Source organism: Staurois parvus, unplaced genomic scaffold (genome assembly GCF_062004578.1).
Source record: "Staurois parvus isolate SC_StPar_1 unplaced genomic scaffold, SC_StPar_1.0 ptg001087l, whole genome shotgun sequence".
In the NCBI taxonomy this organism is placed as follows: domain Eukaryota; kingdom Metazoa; phylum Chordata; class Amphibia; order Anura; family Ranidae; genus Staurois; species Staurois parvus.
In genome coordinates, this window is record NW_028318883.1 from 1,643,933 (window position 1) to 1,665,830 (window position 21,898).

Sequence of the window (21,898 nt, forward strand, 5' to 3'; positions counted from 1 at the left end):
ACCGGCACCAATACTGGCCGTGGTGGTAGGCTGCAGTGGAGCTGGTGCTCTACTCCGTGGCCGTTTGGCTCCACTGACACTGCTGCGACCCTGCTGCCTCCTGGGCAACCCACCGACTGTTTTGCTCGCTGGCAAGCTGGCACCCTCTTCTCCTGATGATGCGGAAGCAATAGCCTGATGACGACGAGGCTGCCAAGTGCGATCAGCCTCATCATCATCAATTAGGGTCTCCGCGTCACTACTAGCCCCCTCGGCAGCGTGTGGGTCAGGAGACAGACCTGTCTCTAGACCGGCTACCGAGCCACTCTCCTCGCCAGTACTTCTTCGCCTGGCTGCTGAAGAGGCGGATGTCTCCCCCCGTTCCTGACCGCCCTCTGTTAGCTCTTCCTCACTGTACAGTGGGGCTGAGCCCACAGCATGCGATACTTCGCTTGGTGAGGGAACACCAAAGGACAGGGGCAGGTCGAGGACACGTGATTTCAGTGGGCTTGCTCCCGGGCCATGCCAACTAACGGTTGTGTCTGACGTACCCACCGACCGTTGGCTGTAGGTGTCAGAGGTGACCTGGGAAGAGGAACCGAGTCAACCAATCGATGACGGCAGGGTTGTCGGTGGAGACACGACCGCTGGATGACACCGGGAGCACTGGCCTCTGGCTGCGACTAGTGCTGCCTTGACCCCTTCCTCTGCTGCCACGTCTGCTCGCTCCTGAAACATTGCCTCCTCTGCCACTCCTCTGCGTGTTGTCTGACATACTCTTTAATTCAATAAGCACCCCAAAAATAAAACCGGATTTAACTCTTTGAACGTACAATAGTGGTTGTGAAGCAGAAAGTCAGTTTATTTAGCACAATCGGTCAATTGCAGCTTGCCGTTGGCTGGAAACTGTACGTTTCTGTCACTGGAATGCACTAATCACCCAAAAAATATTACCGCCACCCGGCGTGTAAATGGATCTAACTCTTTGAACGTACAATAGTGGTTGTGAAGCAGAAAGTCAGTTTATTTTGCACAATCGGCAAACTGCAGCACCAACTGTGCACGACAGCCACCAAAAAAAAAAAAGGGTGTATGTCACTTTAAATTTTCGATTCTTTGATAGCTGTGGCCCTAAGTAACGATTTTGTGGCCCTGAGTAACGATTCTGTGGCCCTGAGTAACGATTCTGTGGCCCTGAGTAACGATTCTGTGGCCCTGAGTAACGATTCTGTGGCCCTAAAGTCTCTGTGGCCCTAACTCTGTCCCTTAATACAGACAGGTCTGTCTCTCTTGAATGACCGGAGGCTAATGGAGAATTCTAAGATGGCCACGATTTATAGTGCTGGCTGGCTGCTGATTGGCTAATGCGATCACATGTCATGAATGCATTATGGGTCAGTGCGCCTTGTCTGTGTGCCTTCCCAGAGATCCACGCCCCATCTTCTCTGTCCATTTTCTCCGTGGCCACACATGTCGCCGCCATTTTTGGGAAAATTCGATTCGTGCATCCGAAGTTTGCTAATCTTCGGATTCGTCGCGAATAGAATTTTTCCAAATCTTCGGAACGAATTCCACTTCGTCATGTTCGATTCGCTCATCTCTAATAAATACAATTGTTTGCAGCACTAATAAAAATAAATAAATAAAATCCAACAACACCCGTAACAAGTGTGTTAATTAACACACTTGTCACAGGTTTTGTTTATTTATTTTGTTTTTTATTAGCGCTGCAAACAACTGTATTTATGTATAGTAGATCTCTCTTCATCTAGGACTCCAGTCTGTACTGTAGACCCCCCTTTATCTAAAACTAGAGTCTGTATAGTAGATCCCCCTGCCTCTATGACTCCAGTCTGTAAAGTAGATCCCCCTTCCTCTGACTCCAGTCTGTACAGCAGATCCCAATTCCTCTATGACTCCGGTCTGCACAGAAGATACCCCTTCCTCTATGACTCTATTCTGTACAGTAGATCCCCCTTCTATGACTCCAGTCTGTACAGCAGATCCCCCTTCCTCAATGACTCCAGTCTATATAGTAGATCCCCTTTCCTCTATGACTCCAGTCTGTACAGTAGATCCCCCTTCCTCTATGACACCAGTCTGTACAGTACAGTAGATCCCCCTTCCTCTGTGACTCCATTCTGTACAATAGATCCCCTTTCCTCTGTGACTCCAGTCTGTACAGTAGATCTCCATTCCTCTAGGAATCCAGTATGTACAGTAGATCCCCTTTCCTCTGACTCCAGTCTGTACAGTAGATCTCCATTCCTCTAGGAATCCAGTCTGTACAGTAGATCCCCTTTCCTCTGTGACTCCAGTCTGTACAGTAGATCTCCATTCCACTAGGAATCCAGTATGTACAGTAGATCCCCCTTCCTCTAGGAATCCAGTATGTACAGTAGATCCCCCTTCCTCTAGGAATCCAGTATGTACAGTAGATCCCCCTTCCTCTAGGAATCCAGTATGTACAGTAGATCCCCCTTCCTCTAGGAATCCAGTATGTACAGTAGATCCCCCTTCCTCTAGGAATCCAGTCTGCACAGTAGATCCCCCTTCCTCTAGGAATCCAGTCCGCACAGTAGATCCCCTTTCCACTAGGAATCCAGTCCGTACAGTATATCCCCCTTCCTCTAGGAATCCAGTCCGTACAGTATATCCCCCTTCCTCTAGGAATCCAGTCCGCACAGTAGATCCCCCTTCCTCTAGGAATCCAGTCCGTACAGTAGTTCCCCCTTCAACTAGGAATCCAGTCCGTACAGTAGATCCCCCTTCCTCTAGGAATCCAGTCCGCACAGTAGATCCCCCTTCCTCTAGGAATCCAGTCCGTACAGTAGATCCCCCTTCCTCTAGGAATCCAGTCCGTACAGTAGATCCCCCTTCCTCTAGGAATCCAGTCCGTACAGTAGATCCCCCTTCCTCTAGGAATCCAGTCCGTACAGTAGATCCCCCTTCCTCTAGGAATCCAGTCCGTACAGTAGATCCCCCTTCCTCTAGGAATCCAGTCCGTACAGTAGATCCCCCTTCCTCTAGGAATCCAGTCCGTACAGTAGATCCCCCTTTCATTGATGTATCTGCAATGAGATAAATATGTATATTGTGCCGAGATCACAGCTGTGGTCTCTCTTGCTCCCTCTAGCGGCCGTCCCGGACATCGCACTGGTACCCTGTCCTACTGTTGCAGTGCAGGTATTTCTTCTGGCAAGCACCGCTGACGTCAGCATGGTGCATCCCTCTCGCAAGGGATGCTGGTAAAATCCCAATGTTTTCTGCTGCTGCTTTAGGAAAAGCATTGAACGGGAGGATTTGGGGAGGGGGGAATCTGGTGTCTCCCTGGCCTGGGTGGATTATGCACAGCAGGTTCTGGAGATCCAGATGATGCAAGGCATCCCAGGGGGGATAGAATCCAAGTGATCTCCATCCTCAGCATCTGCTGAACTGAGGTCTGCTCCTTCCACTGCTCAGCTGGCTCACATAAGCTTCTTTAATGCAACCTTCTCAAGCAACATCGCAGCTGACAGCCCATGGCAACATCACAGGAGCTCCCGGGGTCATACGTGCACAGAGGGAGATCCAACAGTGACCCCAACATCATCCACGGTGACCCCACAGAGCTTGGCTCAGAGTCAGAGGATTGCACAGGTAGGGAAGGGGGTGTGTATGTGTATGAGAAAGGGGGGAGGGGAGCTGTGGTACTCAAGGGGTTAATGGGAGCAACGGACATCACACCCATCGCTTGCGTCCAATGTGATTGTAGATTAAGTAGAGGCTGTGACCAGTATTAGCGAGGATTAATTCATGCTTCTCTAGCCACCATTGATGTGCATTTACAAGACATCATACAGATGCTCCCATTCTTAATGCTGCTAATGCTCTTTCTGTGGCAGCAGCTGCTAATGAGCAGATAATGAATGTGCCCAACCAGTGCATGCACTCTTTTCATTATAAAATGTAAGATACAAGAAACAAATATTATTATTGGGAGCCAGAATATATTTTACAATCATTTTTTCCCCCTTGTATTCTTACATTAAAAAAAAAAAAATACTAATAGAAGGGTGAGCCATGTTCATGAATGAATATATCTTTTTTTCCCCTTACATTTTTTTTTAAATTATTTTTTCATTTTTATTAATGTTCTTACAATTTTTTCGCTTCCTTCATGTGTATCCCTCTGTATTTGTAAATAGGAATTCAAGTTTGAGTCATATGTAAAAAAAAAAAAAAAATTTATATATTTTTTATTATCATTAAATTATTATTTTTGAGATATATGCAAAACATTATATATATATATATATATATATATATATACACACACACACACACATACACACACACACCCAAAATTTATTTTGCACATGGCTCCAAAAAATATTAATAGTAATATTTTATATTATATATATATATATATAAAAATTTAATTACATTTTATTTATTTTTTTACATTTATTATACCCCAAATCCTACCGTAGCATTACACTTTGCACTTAAGTATTAAGGCAGGGAGAATTATGGAATGTGTGATTTTTTTTTTTTTTTTTTTTAATTTCCCTGCCTGCTCCATGCGGATGAGATTTGATTGGTTACCTTGTTTTACTGCGCTTTGGACATGCTGTTTGCACACTTGTGCTGTGTCATGAGTTACTGGGGTTGGAGCACAGCTGTGCTGAACAGGATATTGCTGCAAGACTAATAGGGCAGGGCATTGAGGTCCTTTCAGGAAGTGTCCAAATGCGTTTCAAGGTAGGGAAAATATTTAATATTTTTACAAGTTCAAAAACATGTATGTGGGTTATATGGGGGGGGGGGGGCATTTTTTTTTAACACAGAGAGAGGAACAACAGGTGTGTGGTCAGTGGTGACCATCCAGGTATAAACATTCCTACTTGGGTGCAGTTTGTAGTGACCATCCAGATGTTCAGATTCATACTCATGTGTGGTTAGTAATGGCTATCCAGATGTTAACTTTCCTACTTGTGTGCAGTCTGTAGTGACTATCTAAATGTTCATACTTGTGTGCAGTCTCTAGTGACCATCCAGATGTTCACATTCACTCACGTGCGGTCAGTAGAAACCATCCAGATGTTAACATTCCTATGTGTGACGCCTGTAGTGACCATCCAGATGTTAACATTCATACTTGTGTGGTAATGACCATCTACATGTTAACTTTCCTACAATGTGCAGTCTGTAGTGACTATCTAAATGTTCATACTTGTGTGCAGTCTCTAGTGAGCATCCAGATGTTAATATTCCTACTTTTGCTAAACCCATAGTGACCATCGAGTTATTAGAGTTGATACTTGTGCGCAGTCTGTAGTGACCATCGAGTTATTTGAGTTGATACTTGTGCGCAGTCTGTAGTGACCATCGAGTGGTTAGAGTTGATACTTGTGAGAAGGAGTGGACTGACAACTCATGGGGCCCCTGGGCAATAGGGGATCATGGGGCCCCTGTGTCCTTGCCCAAACTCAAAAAATCCTATGAAAAAGGTACCAGGGGCATCTCATGGGGCCCCCCTACTGACCCCGGGCGCTCGCGCAGTGCCCGAGTTTCCAAATGGTCAGTCCACCCCTGCTTGTGAGATGTCTGTAGTGACCATCGAGTTGTTAGCGTTCACACTTGTATGCAGTCTGTAGTGACCATCGAGTTGTTCGCGTTCACACTTGTATGCAGTCCGTAGTGACCATTGAGTCATTAGAGTTGATACTTGTGTGCAGTCTGTAGTGAGCATCCAGATGTTCGCATTCATGTTTAATGACAACTGGAGTCTGTTTAGTTGTCAGGTCAATACCTTCACTTTGGTTGATGTTCTTAGGGCTCATTCACAAAGAAAAAAAAACGTTGCATTTAGATGTGCACGGTTTTGTGTGCATCTAAACGCAATGAGCCCATACACACAACTGTGTCTTCAAATATGCGCTGCAAAAAAAAAAAGGGGGGGGCGCAGCTGAGTCCAGGGTCTGCGCAGATGTGTAGTCATTCATCTGAATTCAAAAAAGAATTGTATGCATCTAAAACTCTGTACCTGCTAAACACAAGTACATTAGACGCACATTTTACGCAGGATCATCTGCTAGCTCTGTCAGCAAGAACCTCCATTCCCTGCAGAAAATACACATACTGTATGCACTGTGCTTCACTTTTTGTACACTGCTCTTTGAAAGGACTATTTTTGGAAAATCTAATAAAGTCTTCTGTAAAACAGAAAAGGCAAGCATGCGCACAATTTCCATGAACTTGAATTGAGCTGCATTTTCCCTATTTTTATTCAATAGGATAGAAAATACTTTGATTTATTTTTAAATCGTGTTCTAAAATAGCATTACATCTCCAGATGACAAACATTATTTAAAGGGACAGACCCCCTACTAACAGCCAGGACCTATGCTATGTGAGATTTTGGGAAAGCAAAGTCCAATTTATGAGGGTTTTAGGATAGAACATTATGAATTGACTTTGTGAATTTTGGGGATCATTGGAATAATAGTCCTTCTTGTGCTGGTTGACTGTAGCATGCAGGTATTCTGCTGCCGTTAGCACGAGCCTGTAATAGAACGGGACCCAAGAGGTGAATTTTTTTGTCATCTCCATGGCAACGAGCACAAGCAGAGTCGTAATTGCACCCATTGAAATGTTTCATAGCAGGGCAGCAATTAGCAAGTGGTTTTGTATGTTTCGGTTAGAGAGCGGTGCAAAATGCCAGATGTGGCCATTTCTATTTATATCGACATCTCTGCAGTTCACCCCAAGAAGGATGAAGGCTGCCTTCTCAGTTCTCTGGAATGGGGGGGGTCACCACAATCACACATGAAGACTGACAGCTCACGGAGGCCCATGGCTTTGCAGGGCGATCATATGGCTCAGGCTGGTCTGTTGAGCCTCTGGGCCCTGTAGCCACTACTCTTTGCAGCTCCATAATTGGCAGATCCTAGCATGCGTGGAGGTGTTTAGGAAATGAATCAGACACAAAGGGGGGGGGGGGGGGAGGAGGAGGGGGTGAGAGGGGAGAGGAAATAGGCAGGAATAAAGTCTTTGTTCATACAAAATAATCACTACACCCCTCCCGCAGACAGCAAATCTATTAACACGTTTTAGGTCACGTGCCCATTGTGACATTGTCAAGTGACCATAGAGCCATCGTCACCGCATCATTAGACATTGGGGGGGGGGGGGGGGGGGGGTTTAAAACGTCATGCAATGGTGGAATGCAAGCTCATTAATTTTGCCATCTGAGGCCTTTTCTAATGATTGTCATGCATTGCAATTTTAGAGTGTGCATGTGTTAGAATGTGCCCACTCAGCGAATTTGGCTGTCATTGGTGGGGGATGGGACCTCCCCTGAGATCACCTGATTCTTGTCACACACACAACAGACACACTGCTCCCCTAAGGCTCTTTGTCAGGAGTCATTCCAGAGCCTGGGACCCCTGAACAAAGAACAAAGACTACTTGTGCTGAGAGCCAACCACAACGTCATGCCAGGTGACTATTGGGGGTTATTACTGTGCTAGGGACTGCTGGCATGAATAATAATATATTACCATAAGCTGAAAGACAGGTAACATGATATTATAATAATGACCCTCATATGTCTTTATATCATGGACAATGTCTTCAGCCATTATTATCATCATTTTATAAATTCCAGGCACTGACAGGTGACTTTGCATAACTGCTATATATAGGGCAATGTCTTGTTTCTTTTTATTATTATTGTTATAATATATCGATCACTGACAGGTGACTTCATATAGATGCTATGGGCACAGCATGCATGGAGAGTAGTAGTCGTTACAGTAGAATTATAAAAGATAAAACTTTGTAATATTGTATAAAGACAAGAGGCATATATATATATATATATATATATATATATATATATAAAATTAAATTTATTTTTATTGTGGTTGCACATAGCAGCAATGTGATGTTAGTTATGGGGAGGTAATAAGCAGTTGTAGTGGTAGAAATAGCTAGGCACCGGCTTTATATTATTATAGCATTCCATAGAATGTTTAATGACTGGATCAGCTAAGTAGCAATGTAAAATCTGTGTAAGGCTGGCCATATACTATACAATATTCTTCCAATTTTCTGTTCAGTTTCTGCTCAATTTCCTTTAGATTTAATTTCAGGTATGTAGTGCAAGGGCCTGCCTAATTGGATGCAATTGAAAGGGTTGTTTAGGTTTGACCTCATATGTTTTTGGTAAATCTAATGCAAAATTCTCAAGAAAATTGTATGATGTATGGCCAGCCTATTTTTGGAGAGGTTTGTGCCAATAAATATCTTAAACAAAGTAAAACAACAGCACTAAAAACAGGGGGACCTTTCTACAAAATCTGTAACAAATTGATTGGTTGTTGCCACAGAAATGCCTCAGTTTTGGAAATGCATACAGATAATCTAATCTACAAAGAGCGTAAACATCAAAAAGGACACTCCATCTTCCTAAGGCTCGTCCCCAGTAGCCAAATTTTAAGGTCCTATTGAGCAATATATATGCCTTTACTGAAGGAACATTTCTACAATAATACGGTGGTATCCATTCTTGTCACTAACGTACCTGTTCAGGGGGCAGCCAGGCAGCTAGCATTTTCAGAAAGACAACTATGGCAGCCTTCATATTCCTTTTCATAAAAGTTTACTCTGCAGCTCGTTCAAATAATGAATTTTGTTAATGCAATGCATTATTGTGTATGAAGGCAGCACATTCATGGTAGGGCACCTTCTGCACAAAAAAAAAAAAAAAAAAAAAACCTAGACTTTTTTTTTCATGTCTGTGCTGCAATGCACTGCCTGCTATAGTACTGTGTTGCAATGTATTTCAACATGTATGGCGCCACAACACACTGCACCAAGGTTTGTGTGTTTGTTACGGTAGCACATAGTGAAACCATGCATGTTACCACCTAGAAATGGGACCTCATAATAAAGGGCTTTAAAGTAAAGGACATTCATGTATGTGCCTAGAGGTTCTATTGTGCAATATAACTTTTCAACTGTCTGCCAAACACAGTTCACTTTAAAAACACATATCAGCATGTACTGTATCTTTAACAATCATCTTACAGAGTTTTTAGTAGGCATTTTGCCTTAAAGCATAAAACACATGTGAGATCACTCTTAGAAGAATATACTACTTCCAGAACAAGTAATATGTAAAGTCACCAACCATTTAAAAAAAAACAATTTTGTACTGAAGGTGATGCTACATACCTGATCATGAGGCTCTCCCAATAATCAGAGATTTTCAGGTGCAATGCTTCCAACAGGTGACATAATTAACACTTTTGCATGGGTTGCTAATGAGCTGTGCTTACACCTGGAAGTTTGCAGAACATGGCATGTTTCCTACTTGAACCTCATTTATAACATTTCCATGTTGCCTTGGGCTACAGCCACATGGGTGACTTTTGATTGTGTATATTTTTTATTTAATTGAAAAAAAAACCCCATAATGTTATATGTACACTAATGTGTGATTTTGCTGTGATCTTTGTTAGAGTTAGGTCGATTTTTCGATCGTTCAAAAATCGGACCTAAGAACAATCGGACGATTTTCGCTCTGTTAGTGGGGTGATTTTCGTAGTTCCTCCCCATTTCGTTTATTGGGCATGCTGGAAAATTCTTGAAAAATGACCGATTTTCGAAATCATTGGTGGCACCATCGGATTACAGAACGAACGATGCTTTCAATTTTTGAAAAATCGTTCGGAATTCGACCCATGTATGGCCTGCTTAAGTGTTGAAACTAATTCTCTGTGTGCAAAGCTATACAAAGACATAGAAAAAAGAGCATAGTCTAGCTAGAGTTGCTAATTTAAAAGATAGAGGAGAATATTACCATGCTATGACTGGTTTGGAGCAAGGTGCTCCTGTCTGCCTTCAAGCAAGTGACCAGTCATGTTCAAATGTAGTTGCACAATTGTGCGATCAACATTTACCCAAGGAATTCAAACCTGTACTAGGAGATACCAGCCAGCAAAGAAAGTTTGATTCAGGTTGGTATAGAGCAATACAGATAGCTCTTAAGAAAACATTTTCTATGGGAAAATGGCCCAGACTGAAAGCAAATATGATTTCTAAAACAAACAAAACTGAAGCAGCATGACTGTTACCTATAGAAGTTGTAACAGAATGGGTTCATTCAGTTTCACACATTCATTGGTGATTGGATTAAGGTGATTAAGTTAGTTGTGTAGCTATAAGGCAAATAGACTGCTGAGTGCATGTGCGGCGAAATATGACCACATATAAACTGGTTGATTAACTGCAGCCTAACCCAGAGGCATCCCTAGGGATGGTGTCACCCCTCCAGAGAGGAAGGAGCGGTGGCGGTGTAGCGGTAAAAAGAGTATCCCTGACCCGTGAAGATATGTATCCCCTGAAGCAACTGCGCATGTGTCGGTTTCAGGCCGAAGAAGCCGATCTCCGACTTTAGCACAGAGCTGCCACAGTTAACCTCTTACAGGCTGCAAACCGCTGAAGCTGATCCCGCGGATCACTATGGGTTGCAAGATCATTTAACCCCATATAGGTTAAACCTATAGGGGGTTAACTGATTTTGCAACTCATAGTGATCCGTGGGATCAGCTTCAGCGGTTTGCAGCCTGTAAGGGATTAACTGTGGCAGCTCTGTGCTAAAGTTGAGTTGGAGATCGGCAATCAGCTTCTTCGGCCTGAAACCGGCACATGCGCAGTTGCTTCAGGGGATACATATCTTCACGGGTCAGGGATACTCTTTTTACTGCTACACCGGAGGGCCGCTGTCACTGTGCCAGGAATCCGGGATCACCCCAATAACTGGCCAGGACCTTCACAGAGCCCAGAAGCTCTGCTTGCATCCTGCTCCCGCACCCCTGTGATGGTGTCATTCGGTGCGGCCCGCACCCCCCTAGGGACGCCACTGGCCTAACCTTTGAGATTTCAAAGTCGGGTGAGATGCTGATTTCAGGTGCGATTTGCAAGAAATCTGACACAGATGTCTATGCAAATCACACCAAAAGTAGTACATGTACTACTTTAGAAATCGGTGCGGCTCTGACCAAGTCGGAACCGCACCGATATGACCGCTCTAATTGCAGACAATAGGGTGCGACTTGGCACACGATTTGCAAGTCGCATGGCATGCAAATCGTATGCCAAGTCGCACCCAATGTGACCATGGGGTTAAGGTCACCCTGGACTCAAAGGAGGAGATTTACTAAAACTGGAGCACTCAAAATCTGGTGCAGAGGTGCATGATAGCCAATCAGCTTCCAACTTCAGCTTGTTCGGTTAGGCTACTTTCACACTGATCCCCGTTTGTACCCTGTTTTTTTAAAAGGATATGTGACTCAAAACCCACAACAACATTGTTTTTCCCACGTTTTCAATTTATTTAAATGGGGAGGTGTTTTTTTGGTGCGTTTTGTTTACCACACCAAAGATGCAGCAAGCAGGATTTTAAAAATAGCACCGGGCCCACGACAGATGATGGACCACTCGGATGAGCATTAGAACAATGGTAGTGCCAGCCATTGAATAGTACAGGGCTGTTAATTTTTTCACCAGTAGGAAACGCCAGTTTCTCGCCAATAGATGCCTGTCTGAATGAGCCTGGTTGCTGGGGTTGGCCTGGACACTCACTAGAACTAAAGAATCTGTTTGGACAAGCAGCAAAACATCTGCAACATTATAGAACAAGTCTAATTGAAAGTGACTGACTACTAGCAGCCATACTTTGACTTATATAATGAGACCCTTCATAGACATACTGCCTATGGTAACCAATCAGACTACCTGTCTAAAGCCGGCCATACATGGGTCAAATACCGAAAGAATTTTCTTTAAAAAATCTTCTCTAAGAATTTTCGTTCGAATTTCGCATCATCAGTGGACCACAGAAACGGCCGATATTCAGGTGACCATCAAATTTGAGTGATCGGGCATGTTGGAAATTTGTTTTGAAAAACAAATGAATTTTGAATCAATGATGGGAGAATAGTGTGAGAAAAATAATCGAAAAAGAAATAGGCATGAGCACTGTAGTTATGTATATATACATGTGTTTCTCAACCTTTTTTCAGTCAAGGCACCCTTAAAAATAATATACAGTCTTGAGGCACCCCATTCTAAATGTGAAAAGTTTTATATAACGCAGTAACATCCACACATGTAGGACACCCAATATTAAAGGTGATTTATTCTTCCAAAGCAAATACACTTTTGCACACTGGTACTGACTAGTATTCCATTGTTTCTCTTCTCCTTCAGTTTTTCTCCATCACTGAGCTAAAGTGAGCCCAGCACTGATGAAGAGTGGCGGGGGAGGGTAAAACTAGGATGCTGTGCAGGCAGCCGATATCCTCCTTATCAACTGATGATGTCATTGGTTGTCAGGATGCCGGCAGCTAGAAGGTCATAATGGTGCACAATGCAAACCTGTGGCTTTGTGTAACTAAAAGGCAGGCTTGTATACAAGTTTTGGGCAATTTGTAGACATTTTGCCAAGGCACCCCTGAAGAAACCTCAAGGCACCCCTGAAGAAACCTCAAGGCACCCTGGTTGAGAAAGGCTGATATATACCACAATGCGTTAACAATTCTGTGTCAGTTCACTACCGGACAGCCAGAATTATTTGTTGTATGTGAATGTTTTACCTTGGAGTTCATTCATAGGGGTGTGTTCTATTCTGTTCAGCAGGGGATCCATGAACAAATCCCCAACTGAATCAGAGCAGAACAGGATAGATATCACTTTTCTGTCATTTGTGCCAGTTTACTTTTTTTTTTTCACAGTGGACTGTGGTATACCCATGTTTTTCTATGGACTGCCACATATAAACGGACTTGTGTTCATATATATCAGGTTACCTCCAACCTGTCATGTTTAGGTCTGGAAAAACAGAAAAGGACCCGGAAGGACTCGGAGGTAGGCAGATGTAAACGGACACAATTGCGTTTACATCCATCTGCCCATAGACTTAGAGCAGTTTCTCAATCTGAAAAACTGACAGGCGGAAAGCTTGTATGAAAGGGGACTTTCCAAAATGGTCTAGATACAGTACAAGTATATATATTTGCAGAAAAAAATGTGCATATATTATTTATTTGCACATGAGTCTTTAAGTATTGCAACTATGATCAGTGGACTTTTGGTAGACAGCTGGAAGAAGTGTCAATGGACTATGAGTGCAGTGATCACCACACTTGTGATGCACTGAGAACTACAAGTCCATCAGCTGCAAGCCATGCACAGCTGCACCAATTTCAAATCTGAGAAGAACCCCCATAAGCTGTCAGAGGAGGGTCTGTTTTGGGGATGGGGGTCTGCTTGGCATCATGTTACATCCTAAATATGGGAATAACATGGCTTTAAATGTTTAGTTAGCCTTTAAAGGATAAGTTCATCTTTGGGAACATGTTACATGTTCCAACCGTTTTAGGGTGGAACATGTAACATGTTCCCATAGCTGCCGCCACCCCCCATCCCTCTGACAGTTAGTACAGGGAGAAGTTTCCCTGTACTATCTGTCATATTTGAAAACAGCGCGGCCGTGTGGGTCTTTGCCTACTGAGCTGCATCATTCATTCACGGACTTCCGTGAATGAATGAACTGCAAGTCCCGGCATCCTTAGCGGCTGTGGGCTTGTGGTTTTCAATAAACTACCACGGCGCTGTGGAGCACTGTGATAGTACATTGAAGCTTCCTGTCAGAATATCTGCTTGCCCGTACATCCCCCATGGCAAGCAGATATTCTGACAGATCTGCAGGAGACCTGAATGGCATCAGTGATCTACTGATCACTGGTGCAATGCTTTCCTAGCTCCCATAGACAAAAAAAAATAAACGCACATTTTTGTTACCTGTAAAAAAATGTGCATTTATTATTTTTGTCTAAAAGGTGAACTTATCCTTTAAGCACAGTCAACTAGACTTCTGTCATATTGAAGACATTTTCTATTTATCCAAGCAGCTTCATCAGTTTTTATGAGTATGAGGAACGCTAGGGAACAATGACAACACATCAGAAACAATAAGTGAGGCTTTATGTTGGGAAATGTTCCAGGCACTCAGTTGAAAGAAACCATTTGGGTGAGTACTGATGAGATATCTTCTGCCTTAAGCAGGCCATACATGGGTCAAATTCCGCATGAATTTTCAATCGAAAATCAAAAACATTGTTCGTTGTGTAATCTGATGGTGCCACCAATGATTGCGAAAATCGGTCGTTTTTCACAAATTTTCCAGCATGCCTGATAAACAAAATGGGGAGGAACTATGAAAATCGGCCGGTGCCATTGCCCCACTAACAGAGCGAAAATTGACCCATTATTCTAACAGAGCGGAAATCGCCCCATGTATGGCCGGCCTTACAGAACAAACCAATTTTAATGTAATTAACTACTTCAAGCTACCCAGTCATAGAAACATTTTGTGCAGCACATTCCTTGTATGGTCTTCTCTACCAGGATTATAATCTTTAGGCCTCATTCACACAGGTGTACTAATCTGGACACCCTTGTGAAGGGCCAGCATCATCTACGAGGGATGTTGTTCTGTGCAGCCCCATGCAGGCAGCTTGTTCAAATCAATGACAGGTGGGTGGCTGTATATACCTGCTCGGATCTCTAAGCACATCCCTGACTGTACATCCATGATGCACAGATTAAAACACAGACTATCAGGTATGGCTTCCCCTGATGTTCAGCATGTTGTAACTGAGCAGATCCAAACCAGGATGGGAAAATAACTTGTCTTTCGTGGTGCAACATGCCTCTGCTGCCTCTGTTCTTGTTCCTTTAAAATCAATGCTTACAGTTGTCATATGTAGAGGAATAGGCACATAAACACAATTATAGATTCTGCATGAAAGTGGATGTAAATTTAAAGTGAATGACATGTACCTTGCTGTGTACACGCAAGGTATATTATAAACAAACAACATATGAACACAATGAAATATTGTTTTCACCTTTTTTTCATCCTTTGTAGCATCTTAGTGCTGTTGATCATCTGCAGCCACTTCCATTTTACATACACTCCAGCTGCATGATATTTCTTTGAGCGGGTTTCCAGATGGTGATAACAGTAACCTGTGCCTGCAAAATGTGTATTGAAACCTCTATTTGTAGTCTCCTGGTGACAACAAGGAGCACATTTAGAAGACAGGATAAAAGCGTTGTCACCCTGTTACATTGCTTGAAAAAAAGTCCTTCATGGCTTGGTATCATTTTTAAAAAATGCAGTTTTAAAAGGATTTACAACTTTTACAATTATATTAACATGTTGAAGATTATATGAGATTTTAGTGTATAGGTTTACGTTTACTGTAAATATTAGCTGCTGCAACATTGTGAGAAAATGTGCTGAAAGTGTTAACTGATTTCTGATTGAGCTAATATTAAATAATCGTTTCATTAGATCAGAGTTCTTCTTTAAGAGTCTTCAATTACCGAAGGGAAATCTGTGTTATCACAGAAGGTATGTTATATTTTTCCAGTTCTTTTGAAGACGCTCAGTAGAGAAAGACAAAGAAAGATTCCTGTGGATAATTTAAATGCTCTTGTCATTGATCTTTCATTACACTCCGCAGTCCTCATGTGATTTATTACTGGTTCTGTTACAGCTTGTCCTCCTGGGAGCTCTGTACAGTAAGTGCTTGCTGTACACTGTAAATACAGCTGGCCAGTCTTGATACAAAACTGCTGCAGGATGGAGACAATACGATAGGCCCTGTGTGAAGGTTTTATATCCCACTACTGCAGAGAGGAAACAAATATTCAAAGGTGGATTAGTACCCTCCAGAACTTGTAAAGTCAAGCTGTGACCTGACTGGTATGGTTCATCACCATTGCTGGCAGCTTTACTATACAATGGTAGGGTACTGGAGGAAGTGTGTGGTCAGACTAGCCCTTCATTGTTACATAGTTAGTCTGGCTGAAAAAAGACAAAAGTCCATCCAGTTCAACCATTAAAAAAAAGTTATAATCCTATACCCACAGATGATCCAGAGGAAGGCAAAAAAATAAACAGCAAAGCACAATCCAATTTGCTCCTGCAGGGAAAAAAATTCCTTCCTGATCCCCCGAGAGGCAATCGGATATTGCCTGGATCAACTTTACCTATAAATATTAGTATCCAGTTATATTCTGTGTATCTAAAAAAGAATCCACTGAGCTGGCCAGAACTCTTGAGGGAGTCTATTCCACATTTTCACAGCTCTCACTGTGAAGAAACCTTTCTGTGTTTGGAGATTACATTTTTTTTCCTCCAGACGTAAAGAGTACCCCCTTGTCCTCTGTGATGACCTCAGGGTGAATAACTCTACACCAATGTATTATACATGTTGATCATATCCCCCTTATGTATTATACATGGAGATCATATCCCCCCTTATGTATTATACATGGAGATCATATCCCCCCTTATGTATTATACATGTTGATCATATCCCCCTTTATGTATTATACATGGAGATCATATCCCCCTTTATGTATTATACATGGTGATCATATCCCCCCTTATGTATTATACATGGAGATCATATCCCCTCTTATGTATTATACATGGAGATCATATCCCCCTTATGTATTATACATGGTGATCATATCCCCCCTTATGTATTATACATGGAGATCATATCCCCCCTTATGTATTATATATGTTGATCATATCCCCCATTATGTATTATACATATTGATCATACCCCCCCCTTTGTATTATACATGGAGATCATATCCCCCCTTATGTATTATACATGGAGATCATATCCAGCCTTATGTAATATACATGGAGATCATATCCCCCCTTATGTATTATACATGGAGATCATATCCCCCCTTATGTATTATACATGGAGAACATATCCCCCTTATGTATTACACATGGTGATCATATCCCCCCTTATGTATTTATACATGGAGATCATATCCCCCCTTATGTATTTATACATGGAGATCATATCCCCCCTTATGTATTATACATGGAGATCATATCCCCCATTATGTATTATACATGTTGATCATATCCCCCCCTTATGTATTATACATGGAGATCATATCCCCCCTTATGTATTATACATGGAGATCATATCCCCCTTATGTATTATACATGGAGATCATATCCCCCCTTATGTATTATACATGGAGATCATATCCCCCCTTATGTATTATACATGGAGATCATATCCCCCTTTATGTATTATACATGGAGATCATATCCCCCCTTATGTATTATACATGGAGATCATATCCCCCCTTATGTATTATACATGGAGATCATATCCCCCCTTATGTATTATACATGGAGATCATATCCTCCCCTTATGTATTATATATGGTGATCATATCCCCCCTTATGTATTACACATGGAGATCATATCCCCCCTTATGTATTATACATGGAGATCATATCCCCCCTTATGTATTACACATGGAGATCATATCCCCCCTTATGTATTACACATGGAGATCATATCCTCCCCTTATGTATTATATATGGTGATCATATCCCCCCTTATGTATTACACATGGAGATCATATCCCCCCTTATGTATTATATATGGTGATCATATCCCCCCTTAATCTCCTCTTTTCAAGAGAGAATAAATTCAGTTCCTCTAATCTTTCCTCATAGCTGAGCTCCTCCATGCCTCTTATCAGTTTGGTTGCCCTTAAAATTGTATACCATAAATATGACACAACCCGTCTTTAAAGCTGAATTCCAGGTATAGTATATTTTTACATAGTTAGATTGATCCAGCATGGACCAATGTAACTATGTATATACAATACCTGGCTAATGCCCCTGGAAACTGTAAATCACTGAAGTAAATGCTGATACGCCAGTGATCTTTATTATCTTCTGAGGTCTGTGCTGAGCGACCAGCCTGATGCATTTTGAACACAGGAGGTCAGCCATTTAACACAGGTGGCATTCAGAGAATGCTTAGAATGAATGCACAGCATTCTCTGATTGGACGAGGTGGAGAGCGTAAGATCACCATCCTGCCTTTCCCCTACATCTAATCAGAGAATGCTTTGCACTCAGAACGGGACCTGGATAAAAGTGGAGATCACTGGAGTTAGAGGTGTCTACTTCAGTGATTTCCAGCTTTCAGGGGAAATGGACAGGTATGGTATATACATAGTTACATGGGTGCAAGCTGGACCGATTTAACTATGTAAAAAGATACCATTCTTGGAATTCATCTTTAAAGATGGGTTCTACTGATTGACACAAGGACTGTCATTTCTATTGTATACAATGAAGGTCTACTTTGCAAAACCCACTTCCTCCTGTGCCTTCTTTTGTATAGTATAGCTGCCAACAATGGAGATGGACCACAGGAGTCAGGCCACAGCTTGACTTTACAATTTTTGGAGGGTACTAATCCACATTTGAATATTTATTTCCTCTCCACAGTATTGGGATGTAACCCTTCACACAGGGCCTCTGCTGGACCAATGTAATTATGTAAAACTATACAATACCTGGAATTTATCTTTAAATATTAGTCCATACACCAATACATATTCTGTGGGACTTTTAAGACATCACTATTAATCTCATCTCTCAAAAATTCTCATTGTATGTTATACATAATTAAAGCATCATTGTAAAAAACAGATATACAGGCTCCCCAAACTATGAGGAGCATTCAAGTCAAACTTTTGAGTTTATATAATAAAAGAACAAATTTCAAGGAGTGGAAGCTTTATTTTCCAACATACTCCCCTGCTACATTTACACACTTGCCTGGAAAGCTTCAGCATAGAAAGATTCTTCAGCACGCCTGAGCCATCCTAGATCAGCCTGCTTTGCTTCATCACCATTGTGTTCAACGTTCCCATAGAAAGATTTGTCTCTTGTGCAATTTCATGACAGGTTATGCATTGATTATCCAGGATCAGGCGTTCCACATGCTGAATGTTCATAGGAATGACTGCTGTGGGCTTGGAACCACCATTACCGGGATTGTCACACAGTGATGGACCTACGGCCATATTTGAAATGTTTACACCACCCAAATGTTTTACTGCGGCTGAGCATCTCATCACTGTACTGTGCATAAAGCCTTCTGTAGATATCCAAGGGTTTTACACTTTCATTCACAACTTCATCACCACACACTGCTCTATGCACGCACTAACACTGTTGTCTGCCATCTTGATTAACGGTTTCTGGACAGGCCCTGCGACATGTGTGCCACCTATCAGTAATAGGACACACTTGTCACTACTGTGTGTAGTACCACCACGCTAGTATCCCTTTTTATACCGGTTTGACTTGAACGCCCCTCGTAGTACACAAACAAGAGTACATACTGTATACATAAGTGTCATAGGTATCCTTACAAGGATAGACTACCCTTTCCCAGCCACCTAAAAAGTCCTGCAAAACAAGTACAGTGCCTTGAAAAAGTATTCATACCCCTTGAAATTTTCCATATTTTGTCATGTTACAACCAAAAACATAAATGTATTTTATTGGAATTTTATGTGATAGACCAACACAAAGTGGCACATAATTTTGAAGTGGAAGGAAAATGATAAATGGTTTTCAAAATTGTTTACAAATAAATATCTGAAAAGTGTGGCGTGCATTTGTATTGAGCCCCCCGGAGTTAATACTTTGTAGAACCCCCTTTCTCTGCAATTACAGCTGCAAGTTTTTTGGGGATGTCTCTACCAGCTTTGCACATCTAGAGAGGGACATTTCTGCCCATTCTTCTTTGCAGAATCGCTCAAGCTCTGTCAGATTGGATGGAGAGCGTCTGTGAACAGAAATTTTCAAGTCTTGCCACAGATTCTCCATTGGATTTAGGTCTGGGCTTTGACTGGGTCATTCTAACACATGAATATGCTTTGATCTAAACCATTCTATTGTAGCTCTGGCTGTATGTTTTGGGTCGTTGTCCTGCTGGAAGTTGAACCTCCACCCCAGTTTCAAGTCTTTTTTGCAGACTCTAACAGGTTTTCTTCTAAGATTGCCCTGTATTTGGCTCCATCCTTCTTCCCATCAACTCTGACCAGCTTCACTGTCCCCTCTAAAGAAAAGCATCCCCACAACATAATGCTGCCACCACCATTTCACGGTGGGGATGGTGTGTTCAGGGTGATGTGCAGTGTTAGTTTTCTGCCACAGTGTTTTGCTTTTAGGCCAAAAAGTTCAATTTTGGTCTCATCTGCCCAGAGCACCTTCTTCCACATGTCTGCTGTGTCCCCCACATGGCTTCTCACAAACTGCAAATGGGACTTCTTGACTTCTTATGGCTTTCTTTCAAAAATGGCTTTCTTCTTGCCACTCTTCTATAAAGGACAGATTTTTGGAGTGCACAACTAATAGTTGTCCTGTATACAGATTCTGCCACCTGAGCTGTGGATCTCTGCAGCTCCTCCAGAGTTACCATGGGCCTCTTGGCTGCTTCTCAGGTTAATGCCCTCCTTGCCCACCCTGTCAGTTTAGGTGGACGGCCATGTCTTGGTAGGTTTGCAGTTGCACCATACTCTTTCCATTTACGGATGATAGATTGAACAGTGCTCCATGAGATGTTCAAAGCTTGGGATATATTTTTATAACCTAACCCTGCTTTAAACCTCCCCACAACTTTATCCTTGACCTGTCTGGTGTGTTCCTTGGCCTTCATGATGCTGTTTATTCACTAATGTTCTCTAGAAAACCTCTGAGGGCTTCACAGAAGGGCTGTATTTGAATTGAGATTAAATTACACACAGGTGGACTCTATTTACTAATTAGGTGACTTCTGAAGGCAATTAGTTCCACTAGATTTTAGTTAGGGGTATCGGAGTAAAGGGGACTGAAAACAAATGCATGTCATATTTTTCAGATACTTATTTGTAAAAAAATGTTGAAAACCATTTATCATTTTCCTTCCACTTCACAATTATGTGCCACTTTGTGTTGGTCTATCACATAAAATCCCAATAAAATACATTTACGTTTTTGGTTGTAACATGACAAAATGTGGAAAATTTCAAGGGGTATGAATACTTTTTCAAGGCACTCTGCCTACGAGCTAGTAGACCTCCATTAAAATTAGATAACCCTAGGTTTCAGAGTGCTTTGGAGCAAAACTGAGCCACTTACAAGCACTTTTTGGTATCTGCTGCTTCACTAAAGAGTCAGTTAATTCATTTGACACCTTCTACAGAACTGCTTTAAAGCTGTCCTTGCATCAAAATGAGATTGCTAATTACAAATTGTTTTAGTAGTAAATTGTGAACCAAGTCTCAGTTTTCAGAATGTAACAGAATTTGGTCAGTCAGTAGTACTGTCAGTAGGAAGAAGCATTATGTAGGGAGTAGCTGACCAAGGTGCTGAAATGAGAGCTTTTTGCCTTTGCAGGGTTTTATTGTCTGAGCAAGGGACTGAAAGTATTGCAGCCAAAGGGTCAACATAACAATCAGGCATCTATCACTATTTAGCTAACCTGAAATAAACATGTGCATAGCAAGTGATGTGTATGATTGTTGCAGGGCAGTAATTCACAGCTCCAGGCTCGGACCAGCAATGGTATTTCTGTCCTAATAGGTTAAATTTAAAGCTAAAGTTTAGATATGGCAATATTTACATAGTTCCATTGGTCCAGCGTGGAAGTCCATGTTCGGAGGTAAGGTTTGGGGGATGATAAATATTTGGGGCACCTTTCCTGAGTGTTCTGTCCCTTCTAGGCTTCTGCAAGGAGAGGATGTGTTTTCTGGAAAGATCTCAAAGGACTTTGGACTTGTATTGACCAAGGGCATGTACTTTAGCTGCCTGCTGGAGTGTGTATCTGGATGGAGCTGGCCTTTCAAAGAATCTTCTTGCCAAAGAGTTTTGTTGAGGGCCTACATGGAAGCTACTCCTGGACAATGTAATGAGGATCCCTCATCCTTCAGTTGAAGTATCCAGATTCATTCATGCACG

The 21,898-nt window shown here is 42.1% G+C and overlaps 1 protein-coding gene across 4 annotated transcripts in view; it reads left to right on the forward strand.

The window, feature by feature from the left end:
* The first annotated feature begins 3,228 nt into the window (after positions 1-3,228).
* PHACTR3 (phosphatase and actin regulator 3) overlaps positions 3,229-21,898 on the forward strand; it is a 190,255-nt gene continuing 171,585 nt past the window's right edge. Inside the window, exon 1 of one of the 4 annotated variants that reach the window (XM_089658658.1) lies at positions 3,229-3,618. In XM_089658658.1, the coding sequence (XP_089514784.1) occupies positions 3,501-3,618 (118 nt within the window). In that variant the 5' untranslated portion in view covers positions 3,229-3,500. Of the gene's footprint in view, positions 3,619-4,699; positions 4,723-7,440; positions 7,465-21,898 lie in introns of those variants that run through there. The other 3 variants (XM_089658654.1, XM_089658657.1, XM_089658655.1) reach the window with 3 other exon arrangements.